The 25,507-nt window shown below is 43.2% G+C and overlaps 1 protein-coding gene across 2 annotated transcripts; it reads right to left on the bottom strand.

Moving 5' to 3' along the window:
* Nucleotides 1–1,431: 1,431 nt before the first annotated feature.
* On the bottom strand, nt 1,432–7,928 carry LOC138837029 (spermatogenesis-associated protein 31D1-like). Of its 2 annotated transcripts, none has more exons than XM_070035824.1 (4): nt 7,742–7,928; nt 6,108–6,150; nt 5,645–5,705; nt 1,432–5,387 (listed from the first exon to the last, which is right to left on the bottom strand). In XM_070035824.1, exons 1-4 carry the CDS (start codon nt 7,883–7,885, stop codon nt 1,466–1,468), a joined length of 4,170 nt encoding a protein of 1,389 aa, XP_069891925.1. In that variant the 5' UTR covers nt 7,886–7,928; the 3' UTR covers nt 1,432–1,465. The 2 variants fall into 2 exon arrangements, with proteins under 2 accessions (XP_069891925.1, XP_069891924.1); XM_070035823.1 differs by lacking the exon at nt 7,742–7,928 and adding an exon at nt 6,731–6,965.
* Nucleotides 7,929–25,507: the final 17,579 nt, after the last annotated feature.

Below are 25,507 nucleotides of genomic sequence, written 5' to 3'. Positions count from 1 at the left end.
CTGAGGTCACATCTGCATCCAGTATGGCCACATTTTCCCTCACCTGGCTGCACCTACTCTCAGCCCGTCCCCTTTCAGCCATGCCTCTCCACCATGTACCATGCACATTCGGGCAGCAGTTTGCTGATACAACAACCTTCTCTTCCTGCCTGAATACCACATGTGTTCTCTTTACCTATTTAATTTACAGCACAGCTCCACTAGTAAATTAGCTGAGGAAAAAAAAAAAAACCCAAAACTCAGGGACAGTGCTCATGCTCTGAGTTCAAGTCCCAGGATTGGCAGAAATATTTTTTTAAAAAAAAGTATCAATGTTTCCAGGCCTGTAATCCTAGTTACTCAAGAAGCTGAGATGTACAGGTCAAGGTTCAACCCCATCCTGGAGAATCTGCGAGACTCGTCTCCAAAAAGCTGCGAATGGAGCTGTGGCTCAGCAATGTGCTGTGGTAGAATACTAGCCTTGAGCAAAATAGCTCATGGACAGTGCTTAGACTTCAAGCCCCAGAACTGGCAAAAAGAAAGCTCAGTGTCCCAGACAGTGGCCAGGCTTGCTTGAGGCTTGCTTCAAAGCCCCAGGACTAGCAAAAACAACAAAACCACAAAACCACATGGCTCATACTTAGAATCTTAGGAGGCTAGATCTAAGGATCAGGGTTCAAACCTAGCCTGGAGAAGGAAAGTCTGTGAAACTCTGACTTCCCGGTTTTTGGTGTACTATGTTGGGGATGTGGCTTTGGGGGTAGCACACGGCTTGTAGTTTAGGGAGAGCAGTGGGTTCAGTTCTGATTGTCACTTCGTACTTCGTACTGTGGCTCAACTAGTCAGTGTATTAAAAAAGGCTCTGAGATCAAGCAGGTTCAAATCCAACCTGCGCTGGAGGAGAACACAAACAAACTGGTGTGGAGCTGTGGCTCAAGTCATAGGGCAATAGCCTTGAGCAAAAGCTCAGGGGGCTAACGGCATAACTCAAGTGACAGTGTCTGCTTAGCAAGTGTGAGACCCTGAGTTCAATGCCCAGCACCATCAAATACTAAGTCCATATAGCCTGAGAACCACAAGATCAAGTGTGCCTCTTGATGTGTTAACTCCGTTCCTTGACTCTACCCAGGCAGCAAACCCCAAACACCAGGTTCAACCTTTCCCTGCTCCACCCCACTGCCTCCAGATATGAAAAAGCTGTCATCCTGAGTGAAGAAGAGAGTTAGCTGCAATCCAGTGTCTAAGGGATCAGAAGCAGATCATCAGGGAGTGAAACATTTTGAAGGTGTGTGAAATCTGTGCTTCAGGGAATGGGTCTTCCCTTTGAAGTATGAAGTGACAATCAGAACTGAACCCACTGCTCTCCCTAAACTACAAGCCCTGTGCAACCACCAAAGCCACACCCCCAACATAGTACACACAAAAGCACTTTATCAGAACAGCATTTATTGAGGGAAATCGATATTCCCAACAAGGAAGGAGTCAGTTATTTAGGAGGAAGGACGCGCCCTCGCTGAAAATTCTGGAAAAGCCTTTTCTGTTTGAATAAGAGGGACAAATCTCCCAACACGGTACCTTCTGCAAAGACAGGGGCAGCTGGAGGTAGCTGGCCAAGTTGGCGTTTGTGGGTGGTCGGTGTTGGTTTGGGTCCTGGCTGCTTGTGGGGCACGGGTTCCGGGTGCTTTTGGCGGAAGGCCTTGTCTTGCGAGGGCATGTTTTTCTGGGGCTGTCTGCCCCTGTCTTTGATGCATCTGTTTCTTGTGGGATTGCTCTGAGCCGCAGGGGCAGCTTCTTGACTGGAGGGGTTATTGGTTACTGTAGAGTAGGTAGCCTTGTCATTTGAGGAGCGTCTCTCGGGCTTCTCTGTTGGGATCTTTAGTTCTACCTCTTGTTGGGTCTTCCCAGCCTTCACAGAGGAAGGGGTCCCTCTGGAGCAGGTGACACCCGCTGCATGCCTGCTGCACCCCTGTTTCTCAACAGCTTTTGTGCTTCTAGAAAAGGCAGCTTTACCTAGACCTCTCGCCTGCAGAGAAGATGAAGAGCTACCCTTCCCTAGAGAACCTTCTTGGCCTTTGAGTTTTGTACCAGGGCTAAGCCATTGGAAAAATTGTTTAATCTGGTTTCTGAAACTATTTTCAGAAGAAGGCTGTCTCTTCTGTGACAGGGCTGGGGAAGACTTGCTCCCAAGTCTCTTCTCTGCCCTGTCAGGAGGGAGGCGGCTCTTCCTTCTCAGCTGGGATTTCTCCAAGCTGGCATCCCCACCCCCAAGCTCACCTGGTTTGGATGCTCTACAGTTTACTCTCTCTGCACTTGAGGGAGAATTCTTGGCCTGGCATTTGGGGATAATGTGGCTAGGGACCCATGGCTCTGGCTGCTGCTGCTGCATGCTGCTCCCTCTGCTGCATGACTGAACATGAAATACCTGGGAGGCTGCTGTGTCCCCACTGGGAACACCCTGGTGACAAGTCAGCAATGTCTGGATTGTCCCCTTATCTGAAGTTGGGGGTGGGTCAGCGGGAGCTTCCTGAACCTGCCTCTGCTTCCTGTCCTCCAATATTAACTTCAACTCATCAATCAGTTTGCTTTTAAGTTCTTCTATTGATATAGAATCAGGAACTGAGATTCTCGTTAGGGACTTTTTAGTAGTCAGGGTAGTTTCTACTTTTTGAGAATTCACTTTAGTCACTGGGGTCATCAGGTTATTAGGTTGTGATTGGAAATTAGGATGTTTTCCTGCTTTGATTAGCTCCTTGGACTTGTCAGTCATAGGAAAATGCTCTACATTCTTCATTTTTCTCTGAAACTTTTTGGTATTATTGCTGGAACCCTCGCTCTTATCTAGTATCTCAGGTTCAGTCCCAGCTTGTCTTGTGGACAGCATTGAACTGTGTACAGGTTTATCACTGCTGTTATTTGTGTGGGACAAAGCTGTGGGTTTGCCATCTTCAACTGCAAACTGAAGACTGGTATAGAAGGGTGATTTCTTTACAATCTCCTGTCCTCTTTTGCCCACAGGTACAGTGGCAGAGAGGCAATTATCCACAACAGGGACATCTGCTGTTCTCATTGTGTCCTCATGAAACATGTTAGAGGGTCCTATTAGAGGCTCAGGAGCCTCAATTTTAGAATCCTCCCCAGAAATAAGAACGTCTGAGGACGGAATTTGTAAGTAAGAGTTTGTTTGGGGCTCTTTTACATTGAAGATTTCTATGGATGCTTGAACCTTCTGTGGAAGGCCATTCACCATTCTCCAGTGAAAAATCTTAATATGATCCTCCAAAATCTTTTGCCTTTTTCCATAAGGGAAAGAACTAAAGATGCTGTCTTTTCTTTCCAATGGCACCAAATCTTTCACTTGGCTGAGGAGATGCTCACAAACATTCACTTTGACAGAATGCCTTGAACTCTGCACAATTTCTGGGGTCTGACCCTTATTGATTTCATCAAATTTCTTGCTCAGATGTGCTTCCAGGGCCTCCTTCCGGTGTTGACTTGCCTCTAAGGTGCTTGAGTGATGTCCTGAATGACTATCTACAGGTCTTTCTTGGTCTGTGCGAGTGTCGGGTGCTAGAAGATCATCTGGAACCACCTTTGCATGGCTCAGTGGTTGAGCATTTTTTCCAGTCTGTGAACCGTGTCCTTGTTCTTTCACATCCTGTTCTAGAGGAGGTATCTCTGAGCTCCTCTCACAGAGCTGCCTTTCTAACTGTTTCGGTTCAACCTTGCTTAAATTTTTGCTGCTGGGATGAGTAAAAACAGGAATGCATGCGAGCCCATGGCTACTCTTTTTCTCAGTGTCCTGGGAAATCTCTGTCAGAGGAATCATCGATGACAGAGATGAAACAATCCTGTCGGGCAGGCCCCAGCGGTGCTGGATGAGCCTCTTTCGAAGGTGATGCTCTAGTTTTTTCCGGAGCTCATCGTCAAGAGGAAAGTCTCCAGGAAGTATGGAGACGGAAGAATCATGGGCCTTACAGGCCTGTTTAATAAATGAAAAGTGGGGAGCTGGAGGACAAAAGTCTTCCTGGGACTTTTGGATGACAGGGGGTAAGCCCCAGATGTTTTTCTGAACTTTCTGTAGTACATTATATTCTAGAGCATCGATTTGAGACGGTGTAAGAAGCTGTGTCTCGCTCTGAGGCTGAGGCGTGTGAAAACAAACTCCGCAGTTGCAGAGCTGAGATCCAGAAGGTGGCACGACTGGAAGTGGGGATTCGAGCTGGGCCTGGAACTGGTCAGAGGGGAGATGCTGGGGTGGAGATTGAAGGGCTTCAGACAATGCTTGAAGTTGAATCTGGGGCAAGGACAGAGCTGTCTGGCCAGAAATGACAGTGGGCTTATGGGCACTGTAGGCATGAATAGTTTGGTTGAAGCAGGTGGAGGGACAGTCCCCTGAGGCAGGGACAGTAGAGCTCAGGGACTCGCAGTGGAGGGACGACCTTTTCTGTGAATGGTCCTCAAAGACCTTTGGACGTGGGGGCTGCTCGTGGTGCATGTGAAAATTCTCAAGATTGCCTGTGGTGCTTGCAAATGGGGGAGACTGTGTTGAGTCTTGGTGATCAGCAACAGACTGCAACAATTCCCCTGAAACATTCGGCTGGCGCTCTGGCTTTGACTGATTGGGGAAAGATTGTGTTTTATCTTCCTTGTCCTCTGACATCAAGAAATCGCCTCTCTTTTGGATTTGTCTCTCCAGCAGTGTCAGGACATCAGAGCAGATAAATGAGGGAGTTTCAGAATTTATAATATAGGTGGTGGTGTCTCCCTCCATAGAACTCACAAGACTATCGAGGTCAGTAAGCGCTTGGTCCCTATCCTGTTGTGCCAAGCTGGGCGGAGGCAGGTCTGCAGCATGGGGCTGCAGCATGGGGAGTTTGGACACAGAGAGGCTTGAGCCGCCAATGGCTCTGTTTGAGTCGTAAGTGACTGCTGGGCAATAAGTGGGCAACCCATCAAGGCTGTCCACCAGACACAAGGAGGTGTCTTGTCCTGTTTCCTGAGTATTACACGGGCAGGGGGAAATTCCAGGTAGGAATGGGTCCTCCCGGAATTGGGAATCCATGGGAGAAGTAGACGATGATGACAGAGAGTCTCCCGGTGGGGGAGGGGGAGGCAAGTTCTTTAAGGTGGCGGCTTTGTTGAGAGAGACATTGGAGGAGGATGAGAGGCAAGGTTCCGGTGAAGTGGCTGGCGTTGAATGTTCTGGAGGGCTTGTCAAACATGTGAATGATGACTTTTTTATCAAAGCCGTGGAAGCCACACGGGACACGGGGAGAGCATCATTTTCCAGGGATGCCCTAGACAGTAGACGACTGACCTTAGCCGTGGTTCTGTTACATATGGGACAGAGGGGGTCTGGACACAGCAATTTTCGAAAGGGGGGGATGTCATCCGATTGGTTCGGTGGGCTGCAGGAGACAAAAAGTGCAAGGCTGTTGCCAGGACTGACATGGGGAATGGAGGGCCTGCCAGTGACGGGAGGGGGACACCTGCAGCCATACAGCCCTTTGTGCTCTTACACATCTATCTACGACCTCATAGTACTTACTGTCTCCTTTCACACACCCATTGCCATGGCTACCCCTCTGAAAACTAGCCACCCATCTCTCCATGGGTGCTTATAATGTGAAATGGGGACCAGGAAAGAAGAAGAATGGCTAATTACCTTTTAAAAATAGAAAGAAGTTTCCTCTCCTCTTCAATGTCTCTCTGGCAAGTTCTCCGACCTGGAAAACCAGAACAGTGTAATGAAAGTGGAAACATAAGGATCGTGTAGGAGTCTCTTTAGGAAACACTAAGGGTGGTTACCTTGGACATGGGTGTGAGCTCCTGGGAGTTCAGCTCCTTCCTTACACAACTGAAGTTGTGGTTTGACTCTCACCTGGCCCCCTGGCGAGCAGAAACCCATGCCCAGGTCTATCACTGCCTCATGCCCAGAGCTGGCAGAACAGACTCTGAGAAGAATCTTGGGGCTGACTGTCTACCTGTGAGCCTTTCCTCTGAGGACTCATTTTCTCAGAGAGACGATGTGTAGCAACTGACTTCCTCAGAGACCATGGGCTTTGACACCTCATGAAAGGAAAAGGATCACCATTGATGAATTCCCATCACCCACGATAAAACATTACCTCTAAATGCTCCTCTCCTCTTCCGTGTAATTCTGCCTTGATTCTGAGAACAAAAAAGAATGAGGCTCAGTTTCATTCCTTTCTTTCTCTAGCAAGTTGAGACATTATCTGAGAAATAATTGATTCATTACATTGAACAGAAATTTGCTGTTGTTTTATTGTGAAACATGGTCCGCTATTTTCAGTCATTTGCCCGTCACCGCACACACGGGTCTTCACTCAGAGGGCCTCTGCTAGAGAAGGGCGTCGCACCTGCAGCCACCAGCTACAGCCGTGCTGCTCCCCTGAGGAGGACAGAGCTCACGCTTGAGGCTCTGCTCAGAGGACCTCAGAGGGCAGCGCTGCTCTTGTGTGCATCTGGGCAGGAAGGAAAGCTTGTGCCGGACGCCTGGCTTGGGGACGGGACTCAAGATCACACGTCAGAAACCACACCTTTTCATGGTGCTCACACCGTGTAACTTAACCCACAGTTGGGAAGCAAGTCGCTGTCCCTGTCTGGTTCAGATGGACACCTGAGCCCTCCCATGCTGGGCCTCAGGCCTACAGCAGCAGTACTTCATCTCTTCAAACTTCCCACGTCAACCATAACAACATCTCTTGAGGGGTCACCCACGCTTCCTTACCTTTTGAATGTATGCATGGATCCAAAGGGTTGAATAAACGTGTAGGAACAGCCGGTAACCCAAATACAAAATCAGGACCCCCACGGCACCCGGAAAGGTGTACGAGGGGTCGAAATCCAAAAAAGCTAAGCTAAATTCATCCATGGTTCAGTTCTGCTATTCAGAAAAGAGAGGATCTTCTCCATAGTCTGAATCGCAAGGCTGCCTGAAGCAACTGGGTTCTGAGGGGGGCCGGGGCCTGGCTCTGTACCCCAGGCCTGCATCACAGAGCTGGGGAGTCATAGAGGGGTTCTGGGGTGGGGGAGGGGCGGTCTGGAGAGGGCATGCCACAGCCCACCCCACCGGCCAGCCCCGCCCTGAGCCCTGCCCAGCTGCTGTCCATGTCCCACTCTTCCCTTCCCTGGTGCTGTGTATGTACCCCAGAGAACTTTGTGACCAAGCTATTACCAGAGACCTTTTACTGTTTGGGGTCCAGGTACTCGACTGCCTTAGGAGTCTGACCTATGTTACCTGGAATTTTGACATTTCCACTCAGGCTCGTCGAGTAGGTCCTCAAACCAACTATCTACAGAATGTTTTTCATTTCTTGAACTCAGATATAAAATGAAGTTCTTATTCCCTTATTTACTTTTGTGACTTAGATTTTACCTGTTCAGCCTGTACTATCTTCAGTCCACACAACTGACTCATCATTGTTCAACAAATGAATTCAAAAACGTTAAAATAAATGTAAAATTAAAATTTCACTTGATTCAGGGGATGCTCACAGCACATATTTTTTAGGGAGTTGATGAACCTGAAGCATGCTTTGTTCAAATACACATACACACACATTCTGACAAATCCCCCCAGCATTTCCAACCTCAAGAACCAGTTATGCCCCTCTGACTTCAACTACCCTGCCAGTGCTCATGTCTACACAGCGAAGCCTCATCTCCCCCTCAGATGCCCACGTCTGATGTCCATGTCATTAATAACAAAATCTCTTGGGTGTTACCCACGCTTCCTTACCTTTTGAATGCATGCGTTTTTCCAAAGGGTTGAATAAACGTGTAGGAACAGCCAGTAACACAAATACAAAATCAGGACCCCCACGGCACCCGGAAGGGTGTACGAGGGGTCAAAATCCAAAAAAGCTAAGCTAAATTCATCCATGGTTCAGTTCTGCTGAAAAGAGAGGATCTTCTCCATAGTCTGAATCGCAAGGCTGCCTGAAGCAACTGGGTTCTGAGGGGGGCCGGGGCCTGGCTCTGTACCCCAGGCCTGCATCACAGAGCTGGGGAGTCATAGAGGGGTTCTGGGGTGGGGGAGGGGCGGTCTGGAGAGGGCATGCCACAGCCCACCCCACCGGCCAGCCCCGCCCTGAGCCCTGCCCAGTTGCTGTCCATGTCCCACTCTTCCCTTCCCTGGTGCTGTGTATGTACCCCAGAGAACTTTCCTGCTCATCCAGCTGTGACTGTTGTAAGGTGAATTACCCAAGCAGCCATATTTTGGTAGATGGAATTTTGGAGTCTTTATTATACAGTTATCAGGCTGCATGCAATCAGTTGTTACAAAGGACTGTAGCCCCCAAATACACATAATATGGTTAGGAAAGGGCCAGAGAGGAAAGAAAGAACAAAACAGTACCAAAAAACCAAGTCAGCTCTGATGGAGTGCTGAATAGGAATGCATGGAGAACAGCCAGGACACGGGAGACAGGACACAAACATGGAGGCACATGGCATGGCAGAATGGTGTCTGTGCTGTTCCATGCCTTTTAGCATGTACCTTTTGGAGTAGGGTCATAGGACACTCCCAGTCCCAGGAACTGGACTGACAGGTTCAGTAACCTATCAGCCAAGTGCCCACCCCTGTCTCCAGGGATCCAGGCATGCCATCACCTGAGAAGGCACCTGTGTGGCACCAGGAAGACAAGATGCCAGAATTTACATGGACATACTCAGGTACCAGCAGACCTTTCCATCTAGGGGAGATAGGCCTCGACCCTCCATATAGGCTGTGCTTAGAAGCTACTCAGAGGCTGGTGATTCAAGCCACTTAGGAAGGTAATCAGTGTAGAATCAGAGCAAAGATTTCCTAATGCTATGACATCTGCATTTCTTAGCTTGACATACACATATATATCCCATTTCAACCACAGTGTCTATCAACACTGAGACAGATTCCTGAATAGATAACTGTGATCCACACATAAAAGAGAGCTTGTGAGTTGCTTGGGAAAATCTAAAATAACCATTTGCTTGTTTGTTTTCTTGTATCACAATTTCTGAATGGGATATGTTAGTGGAGCATAATTTGTGTGACACTTAGGGCTGAGAAACAACAAACAGTAATAGCCGAGTAATAGCAGTATTACTGATTTTGTTTTGGTTGAAAGTTTTGTCATTTTGTTTACCATCGATTTGTTTGAATGTATGTTTTTTAAAAATCTTGCTTAAGGAAATTTTTGTATCCCCTTTATCATTTTTATTTATTTATTTCGGTGCCTGTCCTGGCTTGAACTCAGGGCCAGTGTGTTGTCCCTGAGCTTTTTTTTTTTTTTTTTTTTTTTTGCTGAAGGCTAGTGCTCCACCACTTAAGCTCCACTTCTAGCTTTATGGTGGTTAATTAGAGATAAAAGTCTCAGACTTTCCTGCCTGGGTTGGCTTCACACTACAATCCTCAGATCTCAGCCTCCTGAGCAAGTAGGATTACAGGCGTGAGGTACTGGCACCCTGCTCCACACCCTTAACTTTTGCAAAGGAGAATGGCTCCTAGGCTTTACCCTAGTTCCATCTCTGATTTCCACAGTACATAGTGTTCCTATGGTTAAAGGGGTAGACAACTGAAAGGTGTTACTGTTTGAGGAGAAGCTGAATCATGGGTCATATACCTAGTAACTAATTGGGAGTCAGGATGAAAACTCCTCCTATGTTTTTCTAACCATGTCAGTTAGTGATACTCCCTTGCCATATATTTACTTACTTGATTCCTTTTGTTAATTCTCTTTTCAGATATTTTCTCTTAACTTTTTCAATATTACCTAATTCTTTTTTTCTGTTTGTTTAATTTTTTAAATTGTTATTGTAAAGGTGATATACAGAGGGGTTACAGTTACATGTCAGGTAATGAGTACATTACTTTTTGGACAATGTCACCTCTTCCCTCACTTTCTCCAGTTTCTCCCTCTAGAGAGGAAGTTTCAGGGAAGTGTCTAGCTATAAGAGAGTCTCTTGAAAACTCTAGCTCATGGCCAGGCTCTGGTGACTCACACCTGTAATCCCACTGAGGACCACAGTTTGCAGTCAGCCCAGGCAGGAAAGTCCCTGAGACTAGCTCATGGCACTAGCCTTGAGCAAAAATCTCAGAGACAGCATACAGGTCCTGAGTTCAAGACCCAGGATTGGTACAATCTACACTGTCTCTCGCTTGAGAAAATGGGTCTTAAAGGTATCAGGGTCCAGGGGAGCCAGCAAGACATCTTGACCATGAGCAGAGAGGTGCATGATTCAGACCTAGACCAAAAGCCTATCCCAGCTTCGGGCAGGCTTTGGAATTGGACCACAGCAAAATGTTGTCAGAATTAATTAATGATCCACGATAAGGCCTCAATGCTTCCAGATCTTTCTCTTAGAGAGCTGTTCTGCCAATGAGGTAAAACTTTGCAGAGAAAACCAGAAATGACTACTGAATTTTTGAGTCTAAGAAACCACTAATTGCAAATGGGACTTAGCATTACACTATCTGTTTTTTGACAGGCAAGAGAAAAAATACTATTAAAATACCTCATATCAGTTGTTAAAGATACTCTAATTTGCAAATGTTAATGTTCTCAGTTGTTACAATTTAGGGGAGAGCTATTAATTTTTTAATACGTTTCTTTATTGTAAAAATACTGTACAGAGAGGTTACTGTTACATGAGCAAGGTAATGAGTACATTTCCTATCAATGTTGTTACCTCCTCCTTTGTTTTTCCCCTACCCTCCCTTCCCTCCCCACTTCCACAACTACTGTCTTTTTGTTGTTGTTGTTGTGATGGGGAGGGGGCTTGAACTCTGGTCCTGGGTGCTATCCCTCAGCTCCTCAGCTCAAGACTAGGGCTGTACCACTTGAGTCATAGCAATACTTCCAGTTTTCTGAGTGATTTTATTGGACTTTTCCTGCCCAGGCTGGCTTTAAACCATGATTCTCAGATCTCAAGTCTTCTGAATAGCTAGGATTACAGTCATGAGACACCAGCACCTACAACACTGCCTAATTCTGAAACAATGAAAAAAAGTGAGCAAACTTCTTAATCACTAGTTCACTAACAGTTTCATCTTTAGTCCTAACTTTCCAGACTTGCCTCCACAAGAGATACTCTTTTTAAAAAATCTGATGATCCACTCCGTGATGTTTTCTGCCTGATCCCCTCATTCCTCTCAAAGAAAGAGACAAAGGCCCCTCTCCTTCTGTCTCTCTTCCTCCTTCTCTTTCCTTTCTCTCTCCTCCTCCCTTTCTCTTTCTTTATCCCTTTCTGTCTGTCTCTCCCTCTATGTCCATGTTGGTCTCTCTATCTGTCTGTATCTGTATCTCCTTCTCCTGCCTTTTTTTCCCCACTTCACCTTCCTTCTCTTTATCTTTCTCTGTCTTTTTCTTCTCTTTTCTGTCTCCTCTCTATGTCATTCTCTATGTCTCTTTTCTTTCTGCCTTTCTTTCTTCCTCTGCTGTCTCTCTGTTTCTGTCTTTCTCACTCCCCCACCTCTTCTCTTCCCTCCCATTAAAGAGGTTTTCAGGCTGAAGGTGAAACAGAGGAGCCAGAGGGTTATGAAGATTCAGTTCACTGGAATGTTTGTCAAACACATCCTGAAACTATTATTGGCAAAAGGAATAGTAGATGACATTTCGGCTTCATGTGTTTGCTCTCTGATACTGCTGTAATGACTTTATGTCACACTCATGAGTTACCCAGTGTCTCTTCCTGAAGAGCCTGGTAATTGTTTGCTCTTTGATTTATGATCATGGTGAAGTCAAGCTATTGACTGTAGCAGGGATCGCTGCAGAAAAGAAAAATTTACACCTGAGCAAAAGTCCAGCGTTTCCCACAGTTGTCCCTTGCAATTGGAGTTGTTTTAAGAAGAGCAGGTGGCAGGAGCAGCTGTGGAGCTTCCATGGTCTCCACACCTGGTGAAGCCGGGTTTCCAACCCGGCATAGCTGTCTCCAGACAGCAAGACTCAAGTTCTGGCAGCGTTACATGGTACAATGGTAGCATAGTAGTGCTGCCAGAACCTGAGTCTTGCGGTCTGGAGACAGCTGCCACCTGTAACTGCAGTCATGCCCTCACCCCATTATGTTACAAGTGAGTCACAAGCCCATTCAAGAGCAGAATTCAGTTCCATATCAGCAAAAGTTCTACAAGAAGATACGTGGTAGGAAAGTACATTGCTGCCATTTTGGGGAAACACCTAACACACCTCTTCCAATATTCAATGTTAAATAGAGTCAGTATTTAGAATGCTTCTAAATGGAAGGATGGATTAAAAAAGAATCTTCACATATTCTGGGGATGGCCAGATACACATCACGAAAAATTTGGTACACAGTGGTAGCAGTTCTTAAAATTCTGTAATCTGGGGCTGGGAAGGTAGCTCTGGTAGAGCGCTTGCCTTGCATGCATGAGCCCCTGGGTTGGATTCCTCAGGCTCAGAGATCAAGCCCCCCTCCCCCAAATTCTGTAATCTAGTTTGCACCCCATTTTGTTTTAAAACTAAACCACATTTTGTGGCTTAAAGAAAATTAATATTTAATTATCCAAAATCAGTATTGCCAACTGAGCTAGATTTGTGAAGTAACTTGACTTTATTGGTCTGTGTGCTTTTATTAGCTATATTAAAGTTTGAATGCAGAGCTTCGTGCTTGCTAGGCAGGTGCTTTATCACTTGAGCTGCACTCCATCCCTTTTTGCTTTATGTGATTGTTTTTCTGAGAGGGTCTTTTCTCTCTAGGCTAACCTAAACTGAGATCTTCTATTTAACACTTCCCACATAGCCAAGATAATAGGTGTATATCATGTCCAGCTTTTTGTTGTTGATGAGTTGGTATCATGTTTACTTTATTTCCCAGAATGGCCCCAAATCATTACTGTTTGGAGTATCTGGACTTGTAGATGTGAGCCACTGTCTTCAGCCTGGGTGGGTGCAGGTTGGTATTTATATATCTAGATTAGAGAAGATTCAAAAGTGATTCACTGTAATCCGAAATGATCCTGGAAAATCTTCCTCAGTAAGATGATCTCTTAGCAAACTGAGTAACTTCCTGTCGGTGTGGGCATGTTTTGAGAGGCATATTAATACACTTTTCCATTTTCTGAGGTTCCGGTTCCAACCTAATGAGCTTTCATCTAAGCTCTTAGAAGAGGTTTTTCTTTGTTGTTGTTTTAATGTACTATATGATTTTTTTGTTTCTTTTGTATGTTCTTCCCCCTGTGGGATATTCCCTATTGTCACAGTATTTGATTTTGGTACCCTGGTATTGCATATACATTTATTGGAATTAGGGAAAGGGAACAACAAAATGGTGAGATAGAGGACAAGGGGGAAACCAATGCAACAGCCATATACACAAAATAATGTGTTGGAAATGATCTGTTCAAAGTGCAGGGGGGGAATTGCAGGGGGGGGAGTAGGAGAAAAATGAGAGAAGGAGTAACAAGTTTGACAAGAAATGTACTTATTGGGGCTGGGAAGGTGGCTCAGTGGTAGAGCACTTGCCTTGCATGCATGAGGCCCTGGGTTCTCTATTCCTCAGCACCACATACGCAGAAAAAGCCAGAAGTGGCGCTGTGGCTCAGGTGGTAGAGCGCTCGCCTTGAGCTGAAGAGCTGAGGGACAGCGCCCAGGCCCAGAGTTCAGAAAGAAATGTGCTTATTATGTTACTTACGTAGCTGTAACCCCTCTGTATAGCACCTTGACAATAACAAAAAAAGAAAAAAAGAACACATAGCATGTGCTGTGTGCCAGAGGCTGGTGTCTGCAATCCTAGCTACTCAGGATACTGAGATCTGAGGACTGCAGTTCAAAGCCAGCTCTGGTTGGAAAGTTCAAGAAACTCATCTCCAATTAATTACTGCCCCCATCCCCCCCAAGGCTGGAAGTGGAGTTGGAGGTTTAAGTGGTAGAATGCTAGCTTTGAGCAAAAATGCTCAGGGACAGCTCCCAGGCCTTGACTTCAAGGTCCAGGACTGGACACACACACACACACACACACACACACACACACACACACACACACACACACACACACAAGGACTGGACACACACACACACACACACAAGGACTGGACACACACACACACACACACACACACATGCACGCACGCACGCACACGCACACACACACACACACACACACACACACACACACACACACACACTATAGCATATTTCTCCTGCTCTGTACCAGGTCTTCCCTGTTAGTCCTTTTGAGTAAGCTGTTATCAATCCAATAAGACCCTCTTGTGTCTAACAACTTACCACACAACCCTTTTTCTTCTGTCTATACAAAATCTACTTATTTTATCCATATCAATGACATTTATGAATGCTATATGAAGTATTTTATATATATAATATATATACTTTTTATTCAATTGTTTTGCATTTAATGAAATTTTAGATTCACCATCAAATTGAGAAGTATCATTGTTCTGATTACTATAGTTTTGTAATATGTTTTGAAATCTAACTTTGTTCTTGTTTTTCATATTGTGCTGGATATTTTGACTCAATATAAACTTTACAATCAGTTTGTAGCTATCCACAAAATAACATGCTAGGATTTTGATTGAGATTGAGTCAAGTGAAAAAAAAAAAGTTAGGAAAAAATGGTAATGAACATGGAATACCTTTCTGAATTCTTTAATCAGTTTAGTTTTATTGTTTTCTTTTTTTTTTTGGGGGGGGTCTGGTCGTGGGGCCTGAACTCTGGGCCTGGGCAATGTCCCTCAGCTCTTCAGCTCAAGGCTAGCACTCTACCACTTGAGCCACAGCACCACTTTGGCTTTTTTTTTCTGCTTATGTGGTGCTGAGAAATTGAACCCAGGGCCTCATGCATGCAAGGCAAGCGCTCTATCACTGAGCCACCTTCCCAGCCCCAGTTTTATTGTTTTCTATATAGAGACTATGCATATATCTTATTAAGTATACCTAAGTGTTTCATTCTTTTAGATGTGATGATAATGGTGTTATGTTATTAATCTCAAATCTTATTCATCATTGAAACATAAACAACAAATTGACTTTTTACATATTAACTGTATACTGTAACTTTTTTGTAATTATTAATTCAGGAAGATTATTTTCTTTTTATTGTTCATTCTTTTGTATTTTCTGCATAGGTGATTAAATTATCTTAAATAGCTACTCTTTCCTTCCCAATAGATACACTATTAATTTACTTTTCTGGCCATATACATTAGGATTTTTTTTGGGGGGGTCTGGTCGTGGGGCCTGAACTCTGGGCCTGGGTGCTGTCCCTCAGCTTTTCAGCTCAAGGATAGCACTCTACCACTTGAGCCACAGCGCCACTTTCCGGCTTTTTTCTTTTTGCTTATGTGGTGCTGAGGAATCGAACCCAGGGCCTCATGCGTGCAAGGCAAGTGCTCTACCACTGAGCCACCTTCCCAGCCCCTACATTAGGATTTTAAATGCAATGCTGAAAAGCTATAATGAGATAGACCACCTTTGTCTTGTCCCTGATCTTGGTGGGAAAGCTTCAAGTTCCTCATCATTAAGATGTTATTAGCCATAGACTTTTGTATATATTACTTCCTAAGTTGAGGAAGTTTTCACTGTTTATACTTTACTGGGTTGTATTATCATGAATGAGTGTTGGATTTTGTCAAACTTTTTCTGCCTCTGATGATATGTTCTCCCATCCTGTATGCTGGGTCTTTGGTCTAGTGACATTTTGTTCAGTGCAGAAGTCTGATGCAATCATATTTGTCAATCCTTGCCCTTATTTGCTGAACTACTGGACCTGTATTGTGAAGTTATTGCCTGTGTGTATATGTTCCACTATTTTCCCCATTTTCTCACCCTCTTTCCTCCCTCCCTTCTGTTATTTCTTTCCTTTCCTTCCTTCTCCTCCTTCCTTCTCCCTCTCCCTTCCCCTCTCCTCCCCTCCCTTCTCCCATCTCTGAAATCTCCAAGCTGGCCTTTCTTCTAGATAATAGGATGATTTTAGCCCCCACCTAATTACTCTCTTACATACTGAAGCAATCTCCCCAAAAGGCCATTGGGTAAGACATACTCAGGATGGTGTACAATTTGTTTAAATGGCTAAATTCTCAAAAATTTAACCTACAGAATTGGCATAGATGTTTCTTTGCCCCTGTGTAATAATGCCTCTCATTACAGTTCCTTTTTCTTTGTGAGTTAAAATTTATATTTGGCGAAATAGACATAAATGTGGTATTGGTTGACACATCTGTACAGCTGTGTGGTTCCACTGCCTCTAGAAAGAGAGCATTTCAGCCAGTACAACCAGTACAACCAGTACAACCACAGCAGCCAGTACAAGCTGCCTTGGACGTCATGCTCAGTCCCCAGCTAGAAACTCCTGCTCTGAGTTTTCACACTATGAGTTATTTTTGCCTTCCTGGCAAATAACATTTTTAAGGTTACAAAATATTTGGAGATTATAAAGTATAGAAACCATTTCTACAGATATCATTTTTATTTAAATATTACTTTCTCAGTTAATTAAAAGTGCTTTATAAATACAATTTTAATGGCCATGTTGGCTATTTGGACAAACACCTATGGGGCTTGAATGACTTCTTTCCCCTGATGGAATCTATGACCTCAGAAGGAGAGCTGGCACCAGTAAACCATCCTATAAGAAGAATGGCAGGGCTGGGAAGGTGGCTCAGTGGTAGAGCGCTTGCCTTGCATTCATGAGGCCCTGGGTTCGATTCCTCAGCACCACATAAGCAAAAAGAAAAAAGCCGGAAGTGGCGCTGTGGCTCAAGTGGTAGACCCCTTGCCTTGAGCTGAAGAGCTGAGGGACAGCGCCCAGGCCCAGAGCTCAGGCCCCACAACTGGACCCCTCCCCGCCCCCCCGCAAAAAAAAAAAAAAAAAAAAAAGAATGGCAGCCTGTGTCTACACAGAACATGCTGGTTTTAATTGTCTGGTCATTTTCTTCCTTCTCCTTTGGCCCATCTGTTTACACTGTGGGAGCTGGTTTCTATGGTGATGGTGTCAGAGTATTTGCTTCACCTGCTGTCTTATTAGTAACTAAATCTCCTTCTGATCACTCCCTGTTCTGAAGCATTTCTAATGAATGCTCCCTGTTTTCATCTCCCAGGAGCTGAATGTGTATCCTGGATTTGCAGGAGACAAGGTCCTGGTCCAGGCAGGGGCCAGCCCTATGCAGACTAGTTGATAGTAGTAGACAGGTTGCTTAAGGGGCCACAGATGTGGGCTTCATGGCTCTTATTCAAGGTACCTCATCAAAGTTTATCTGTCATTTCCCCATTGTAATTGTATATAGTAATTTAAGTTTCTTAAGTTTTTTCACACAGAAACATTGAATGTTTCTTGCAATTTCTTTCCGTAGCTTTATAGGCACCATGAAGACTCTCAGAGAATGGTTTCTTTTACTGATTTCCTCTATTGCTTGGTTTATATGTATCATTTGGAGATTTTTAAAAAATAGATTCTCGTTCAGGCAAGAATAATTTTCTTTTTTTAAAAATTTATTTTTATATGCCGGGCGCTGGTGGCTCACGCCTGTAATCCTAGCTACTCAGGAGGCTGAGATCTGAGGATCGCGGTTCAAAGCCAGCCCGGGCAGGAGAGACCGTGAGACTCCTATCTCCAATAAACCACCAGAAAACCGGAAGTGGCGCTGTAGCTCAAGTGGTAGAGCGCTCGCCTTGAGCTGAAGAGCTGAGGGACAGCGCCCAGGCCCAGAGTTCAAGCCCCACGACCGACAAAAAAAAAAAAAAAAAAAAATTTATTTTTATTTTTTATTGTGAACATACTGTACAGAGGGGTTACAATTACATGGGCAAGATAATGAGTACATTTCTTATCAAGCATTGCAGCCTCCAAGAATAATTTTCTTAAGCAAACAAAACTATTGGTTAATTTATGGAAACTCTAAGGAAATACTATTTAAAATCAATAACTAATAGCTGTCTAAAGAAAAATGTCTAAAGATCAATAGTCTCTCCTTTCTTCCCTTCCCTCTTTCCCTTCCTTCTGATCATTCTGACCAAATATTCCCACCAAGATTTCACAGTACTATATTTGGAGGATGTTTCCTTGACACAGATAGAAATGTCATCCTGATCTTGTTTCTGAAAGGTGTTTTAACCTCATTAATTAAGCAACCTCTACTGCTGTTCAGTAAAGCTCTCTTGAGAGTGAAGGGTCTTTGTTGAGTGAAATTTCCCTAATTGGATCAGACTCTCATCAGAAAGCATCACAACATGCATTGCCACACCCTCAGGATTCCATTGCTTAGCCTAAAGCTACTTCAACAAGAATTTGATCAACCTGTGTCAATATTAGCCTGCAGATATTTGGAACTAGAGAAAAAATCAAGTCACTTCAGCAATCCTGGAATCTAAGGAAAAGGGATGGAGTTTTAATTCATAATAGTATAAATACATATCATATACGAATTTGGGTTTCCTACACCGATTGCCAGTTTTAATACTTCTTTTTCCTGTACATCTCACCATGCTTTTAAAGGGTTTATTATATGAATACTGTATTCATGCGCAGACAAAAAGAACTGTAAAGGTTTTTTGTTTCTTTTTTTTGGCTGGTCCTGGGGCTTGAATTCTGGGTCTGGCCACTGTCCATAAACATTTTTGCTCAAGGCAAATGCTCTACCATTTGAGCCTTAGCACAGCTTTTGGTGTCTTCCTCTTTTCCTCCTCTTCTTTTGGAATAATTTATTGAAGATAAGAGTCTTACAGGCTTTCCTGCCTGGGCTAGTTTGGAACTCTGATCCTCAGCTCTCAGCCTCCTGGGTGTGAGCCACCCGTGCCCAGCTATAGTTTTAATGGATTAATCTTCAAGCCTCAGTTATTATAAGTATTTCTATCTTGTGTCATCAATGCCTTAAGCTTTTCTGTTTGTTTTCTGTTTAAAGCAAATCGCACATATATTGTTTTACCCATAAACACTGCATTTAACCTTATGATATGAAAAGAACTAAAGTAAGTACTAACACGTTGAAGTACTAACGTATCATATTTTATTAGGTTATCATAAAAGTTTGGTAATTATCTGCTCACAATTGAGCAGAATTTTTTTAGAGAAAAACTTGTGTCTCGCTAAATGACATTTTCAATGACTACTCCATAGTGGCAAGTGATTTCTACAAATATCCAGCCCAACTTCATTATGCTATATGTATGAACATATCAAGTGAAGTTATGTCCTTGGGTACTACACTTTAGTTACCAGAAGAAGCTCTCTTCTTTAGTTTTTGCCCTCTCTGTGGACCAATTAAAAGAGGTTGAAGGTGGCCAGAAGGAAGTGGTCACTATAGATGTATATTAAAGATGATTTTTTTATGGGGCTTGAACTCTGGGCCTGAATGCTGTCCCTCAGCTCTTCAGCTCAAGGTTAGTGCTCTACCACTTGAGCCACAGTGCCACTTCTAGTTTTCTGGTGGTTTATTGGAAATAAGAGTCTCACAGACTTTCCTGCCCGGGCTGGCCTTGAACTGTGATCCTCAGATCCTAGCTTCCTGAGAAGCTAGGATGACAGACATGAGCCACCAGTGCCTGGCTCAAAGACAACTTTTTATTCGGACGTTTTGGTACTTGGGACCTCGTTGATCTGGAGAGAATGCCCTTTCTAGGGAAAAGTCTTACCTCAACTAGTCAGGGCCTCTGCTGTAGAGGCTGTGGAAATTATTCAAATTAACCCATTCTAAATTGCTTTTTTACCTCAATGGTTCTTTCCATAAAATTCACTCTGTTGGCTCTTGCCTGTGTTTTCCCTTGGCTCTATCTGCCTCCTGACCAAACTTGGTGCTCCTGTATGTGTTCCCAGTGTGGTAAGCATTAGTAACTAGCCCTTCAACTAATGAATAAACAAAATGGAGCAGATCCATACAATAAGATATTTGGCCACAAAAGGAATGAAGTTCAGGTCTATGCTATACGGTGGATGAACCTTGAAAATACTATGCTAAGTTAACATTATGCTAAGAAAAGATCACATAATTGTAGGACTCCATTCATAGGACATGCATAGAAGACAGAGAAAGGAAGGAATTCATTTTGTTCAGGAGCTGAGGAGGAAGATGGAATGGAAAGTAATTTGCTATAGTGTGCAGGGCAGGATTTTCAAAATATTCTGGACTTAGTGGTGACGGTGCACAACTTTGTGATTATCAGTGTATTATAAACTTTATTTTTAGCTCTTGATGTTTTATTCTTCTCATATTAGCATATATTAATGTACACAATAATGGGTTACATAATGACATTTTATGCGTGTACATAATGTACTTTGACCATATTCACCCCCATCATCATTTCTTGGCTTCCTGCCACAGATCTCCTTTCTCCTCCCAAATAATGTCCTTTCTACTTCAATATTTTCATCTTAGAATCTAGGTGTTTTTCTATGAGAGAAAATATGCTTTTTTCCAAGTCTGACTTATTTTTATCACCATAATTATATTCAGGTCCACCCATTTTCCTGTAAATAACATTTTTTTGTTCTTTATTATTGTGAATAATTCTCCCTGTGTTTCACACACACACAACACACACACACAACACATACATACAAATATTTCCTTTACATCCCCACCAATATTGAGTTCTTTTTTGCTTTTTCTTTTTTTTTTACATCTAGAATCTGCTATTTGTGTTTTTTTCCTTCTGATAATAGTTATTTTGGCTGAGATGAGATAGAATCTCAATGTAGATTTGATGACTAAAGATCCTGGACTTTAAAACGTATTTGTTGGCTACTTGTATTTTTTTTTTTTTTGTCAGTCCTAGGACTTGAATTCAGGGCCTGGGAGCTGTCCCTGAGCTTCTTTTGCGCAATACTAGAGCTCTACCACTTGAGCCACAGTGCCACTTTCAGCTTTTTCTGTGTTTGTGGTACTGAGGAATCAAACCCAGGGCTTCATGCATGCTAGGCAAACACTGTACCACTGAGCCACATTCCCAGCCCCCGAGTTGTACTTTTAAGAACTGTCTGTTTCATTCATTTGACCATTTATTGATGTTTTTTATTTGCTGTTTCATTTTTGATTTTGTTTTATATTATGGATATGAGTCCCCTGCAGCTAAATTAAACTACCTGAGCATTTTTCACACATTTACTACAGATGCATTTACTAAAGATATCTGCCTTTATTCTTATAGATCACTGGGCCTGCAAATTTCTATTTAATTCGTAAACCAGACATTCTTCCATTTCCATTTTCTATACTACAATGTCACCCTTCCTTTTCTTTTTTCTTTTTTCCAAGTGTCAGGATTTGAACTCAGAGCCTAGCATTCAGCTGGCAGTGTACCATTTCTGTCAGCCCTCCAGACTGATTTTTTTGCTAAACATTTTGGGAATGGAGTCCCATATCCTTTTCTGCCAGAGCTGACTTCAGACTCTGATTCCCTGAATCTCAGCCTCCTGAAAAGTTAGAATTATAGATATAAGCCACTGGCTCCCAACTCATCCTTTCTTCTAATTATGCTGCTATCCATTATTCCTTTCATAATTTATGCAGCAGTTGATAATGGGTAAATTTTCAGTTGATAGAAGGTACATTTGTCAGAGTCCAATAGATTTTTTTGGGGGGGGGTCTGGTCGTGGGGCCTGAACTCTGGGCCTGGGCGCTGTCCCTCAGCTCTTCAGCTCAAGGCTAGCACTCTACCACTTGAGCCACAGCGCCACTTCCGGCTTTTTTCTTTGCTTATGTGGTGCTGAGGAATGGAACCCAGGGCCTCAGGCATGCAAGGCAAGCGCTCTACCACTGAGCCACCTTCCCAGCCCTCCAATAGATTTTTTAAACAATTGTTATGCAGAAAGGGCCTACCATTTCATAAGTGAGTACATTTCCTCTTTGGGGGGAATATCATCTTTCCTTTTCCGTTCCCTCAATCCAACATATTTTTATATAAGAAAGATAGTCAAAACAAATAGCAAGGAAGACGCAGTAAGTTTACTTCATTGCTACCTGAGTCTAATTTCAATTTGGGTCTAACTCCTTGTGTCTAGATCCTATTACAGATGGCAATTGCCTTTCTGTTTTTGTCTGTCTTAGTGATTGCCTGTTTTGCTTGTTGCTATTGGTTTTACTGTTCTCTTTTTAAAAAATTTTAGACAGGGTCTTTCTTTGTGACTCAGCCTGGCCTCAAGCTTGAGACCATCTTGTCTCAGACTCCTGAGTGCCAGAGTTGCAGGGTACACCCCTAAGCCCAGCAGTTTCTGCTGTTAATCTGTAAATAATCTGTATAAAGATGAGCATTATGATCCCTTTGATCTGCTTACTATACATATTTGCGCTTTAAGCCTAGCTGAACTGTAATAGAGAGTGAATACAGGGTGTGCTGTGGCAGGCGATAAGCCACTGTGAAATGCGAACTTCAGTTTGTGCCCTTTGAGACAAGAGCAGCTAGCTCTCCATCCTGACCTGGGACTATAGAAGCTTGTTACTCATTTGGAACCAGAGTTTTCTCTGGGTAGCCATGGCAGGGGGCTTCCGTGAATGATTGATAAGTTTATTCCATTTTCCAATTAGGAAATTACCTTCATTTTCAAGATGGCCTGTGCCATGTAACTGGCAAAGCTTTCTAAGAAGTGAACACTGCCAACTGGCAGAATGAAGATACTTTTCTCCATTCAGGCTTCCTTCCTAAAGCCAAGATCACACTAATTAAAGTACAGAATGCCTCCAGTGTTACGAGTTTATTGGGCCACATTTTCAATATCTTCCTGACAATGAGAGTCCCAGCTCTGTTTCCTGGTAACCATGGCAACATCCCCATTTCATTGGTCCTCCTGGCACTCTCTCAGGATCATCTAGCGGATGCCTACTCAGAGTCTTCCATTTATATTTTACTTCCCTGCCTTGAAACATTCAGTTGACTCAAATGTAAATTAATTCAGTGACAGCACAGTTTTTAAGGCACCCAAGCCAGTACTTCAGTAGTTCAGTTTATGGAGAGGTGATTTAAGAGATAAATATATGATAGGCATTCATGTATCTCATTGCTTTACGACAACTCTTGGAATCACAGGTGCCCCTGAGTAGAGCTGGCCTAGTTTAGCAAGACCTACTCTATTATGAGAGGAAAGAAGGGTTCATTCTAACAGTGATGGGAAGTTCCACTGCTGGCTAACTTAATCTGAGAGAAATGCATTTCATAAACATGAAACCTGCCCTCTTGATCTTCCCCACATGAGTGGATGTGTTTGCTTAAAGTAATCCTTGTGCTCCTGAAACCACCCAATAGAAGTGAGTGTCTGCATTTTGTGGTGCAACCACAAACATTTTTGTCAAGATTGAGAGCGAGCCAGAACTGAATAGGTACAGTGAGACAACATTGGAGTCCTGTTTACTCATTTGCTAACAGACTGCTACAAATGAGAATCACATGACATACTCTGTGTGAAGCAATCAGACTTGTAACTAATAAAGCAATCAGGGGGGGAAAAACCATTTTATGTTTACATACATAATGGGAATCACTTTCATTTAATTTGAGAGGAAGAATTGATGTGGACTTTGGAGTACAATTCTCAGGTCCAAACCACAGCTCTTTTATTAGCTGTGTGACCTTGGTTAAGTTATCTAAATTCCTCTGGAAAACACCAACACCAGGGCCAGAAAGGAGATGAAATGGGGTAATGTAGGAAAGGATTTAGGAGCTGAGCAGATAGAAACACACTGCTCAGGCTTAATTGCTCATATTTATATTAAATTTTTCTTTATTCCAAGAAATATGGATTAGTTTTTACCAATAAACTCTTGTTACTGATTTAAGAAAAAATGCAAAAATATCAGGATTACTGAGTTTAAATCTGTTTTGGAGATTTCAGAATTTCCATAATTATTAGGAAATTGTTAGGAAAGAAGACATTTTCAAAATTGATTCAGTTGAATAATCACTGGAACCCAATATTTTTTCTTTTTTTTCATATTTTTTATTGTGAAAATACTGTACAGAGGGGTTACAATTACATGGGCAAGGTAATGAGTACATTTCTTATCAAGCATCGTTGCCTCCTCCTTTGTTTCCCCTTCCCGTCCCTTCCGACCTCCCCCCTCACGCCTCCCCACCGCATAGTTGTAAAGTTCATTTTTCGACATAATGTCTTGTACATCTATCTCATTGTTGCAAATGGGTCCACCTGTATCCCTATTTAAACGATTTGTTTTTTCCCTTCCACAAATTATACCAACATCAAATACCGTGAAAGCAGGGGTTATACCGTGGGGGAGGGACATACAAAGCAACAAAAAAATCATCTTATAAATATGTTGGAAACAATAGCAAGCAAGAAAAACCATTTGAGTCCTTATCTTGTGGTGGAACCCAATGTTATACCAAGCTGGGTGCCAGTGGCTCACGCCTATAATCCTGGCTACTCAGAAGGCTGAGATCTGAGGATCGCAGTTTGAAGTGAACCCAGTGGCATACCAGATTTCAGTATTTATGGAATCATATGGGGAGTACTGTGATATGTGTAGCTCCTCTATAAATTATATGAGATTGGAGGAAAGCACACAATGAGTTTTCTGTTTGTTGAATGTTTCTGGACATTGAGAGGATAGGCCTCAAGGTGCCGGTACTCTCAACAGAGATCTGAGGATCCCAGTATAAAACCAGGACAGGCAAACACATTCAAAAGACTTTGACCTCCAGCAAACCTGCAAGAGAAGAGGAGCTATGGCTTAGGTGGTAGGGTGCCAGCTTTGAGTGGAAAAGCAAACCAAGAATACATGGCCCTGAGTTCAAGCTGTAGTGCTTCACTAGTTTACAGAAGTTTTCAATCTTTTTGCTTGTAGATTAATTTTTTTTTTGAGACTGGGACTTGAACTCAGTACAGGACACTTTCACTCACGGGCTAGCCTTCTACCCACTGACCCAAGCCTCCACCTCAACAGGGCTGGCCATTTCTATTACTTTTTGTCCAATGTAGATTAGCTTTAACTATTTGCTGTGTAATCTTTTAAAGGTTTTTAAGGTTCATCTTTGAAGATGATTTTCTGCCATCAGGTTTCTCTTCGTTTTTGTTTCTATACTGGTACTAAGGTTTGAACTTAGGGTCTGGGGCTATCCTTCAGCTTTTTCACTGCCATTTGAGCCACAGGTCAGTTACTACCGCTTTTTGGTGGTTAATTGAAGATAGAAGAGTCTCATAGATTTTCAGGCTCAGACTAGCTTTGAACCACAATTCTCAGATCTCAGCCTCCTGAGTAGCTAGGATTACAAGCATAAACTAGGATTACTGGCTTAGCAGTAGATTTTTAAATCATTATGTCACAGGTGAATTTAGTATGTGACTAACGCTATGTTACAATGTGCACTGGAGCACAAATTTTCAAGAAATGGTTTGAACAAACCAATTTATGACTAAGGCAGCTTCAAAGCTGATGATGTAGTTCAACGGATCTGTGGAGGAAATACAGGGAAGGTTTCTCTTAATCAGTTCTCTATATGCTCTGTCAGACCTGTGTGTCCAGTCTGTTTTTTTTTTTCTTTAAATTTTATTTTTTTTATTTTTATATTTTGGATCCGGTCATGGGGCCTGAACTCTGGGC

Source organism: Dipodomys merriami, unplaced genomic scaffold (assembly GCF_024711535.1).
Source record: "Dipodomys merriami isolate MVZ:Mamm:240054 unplaced genomic scaffold, mDipMer1.0.p SCAF_26, whole genome shotgun sequence".
Classification (NCBI taxonomy): Eukaryota; Metazoa; Chordata; class Mammalia; order Rodentia; family Heteromyidae; genus Dipodomys; species Dipodomys merriami.
This window is presented reverse-complemented; position numbering and strand designations above follow the sequence as displayed.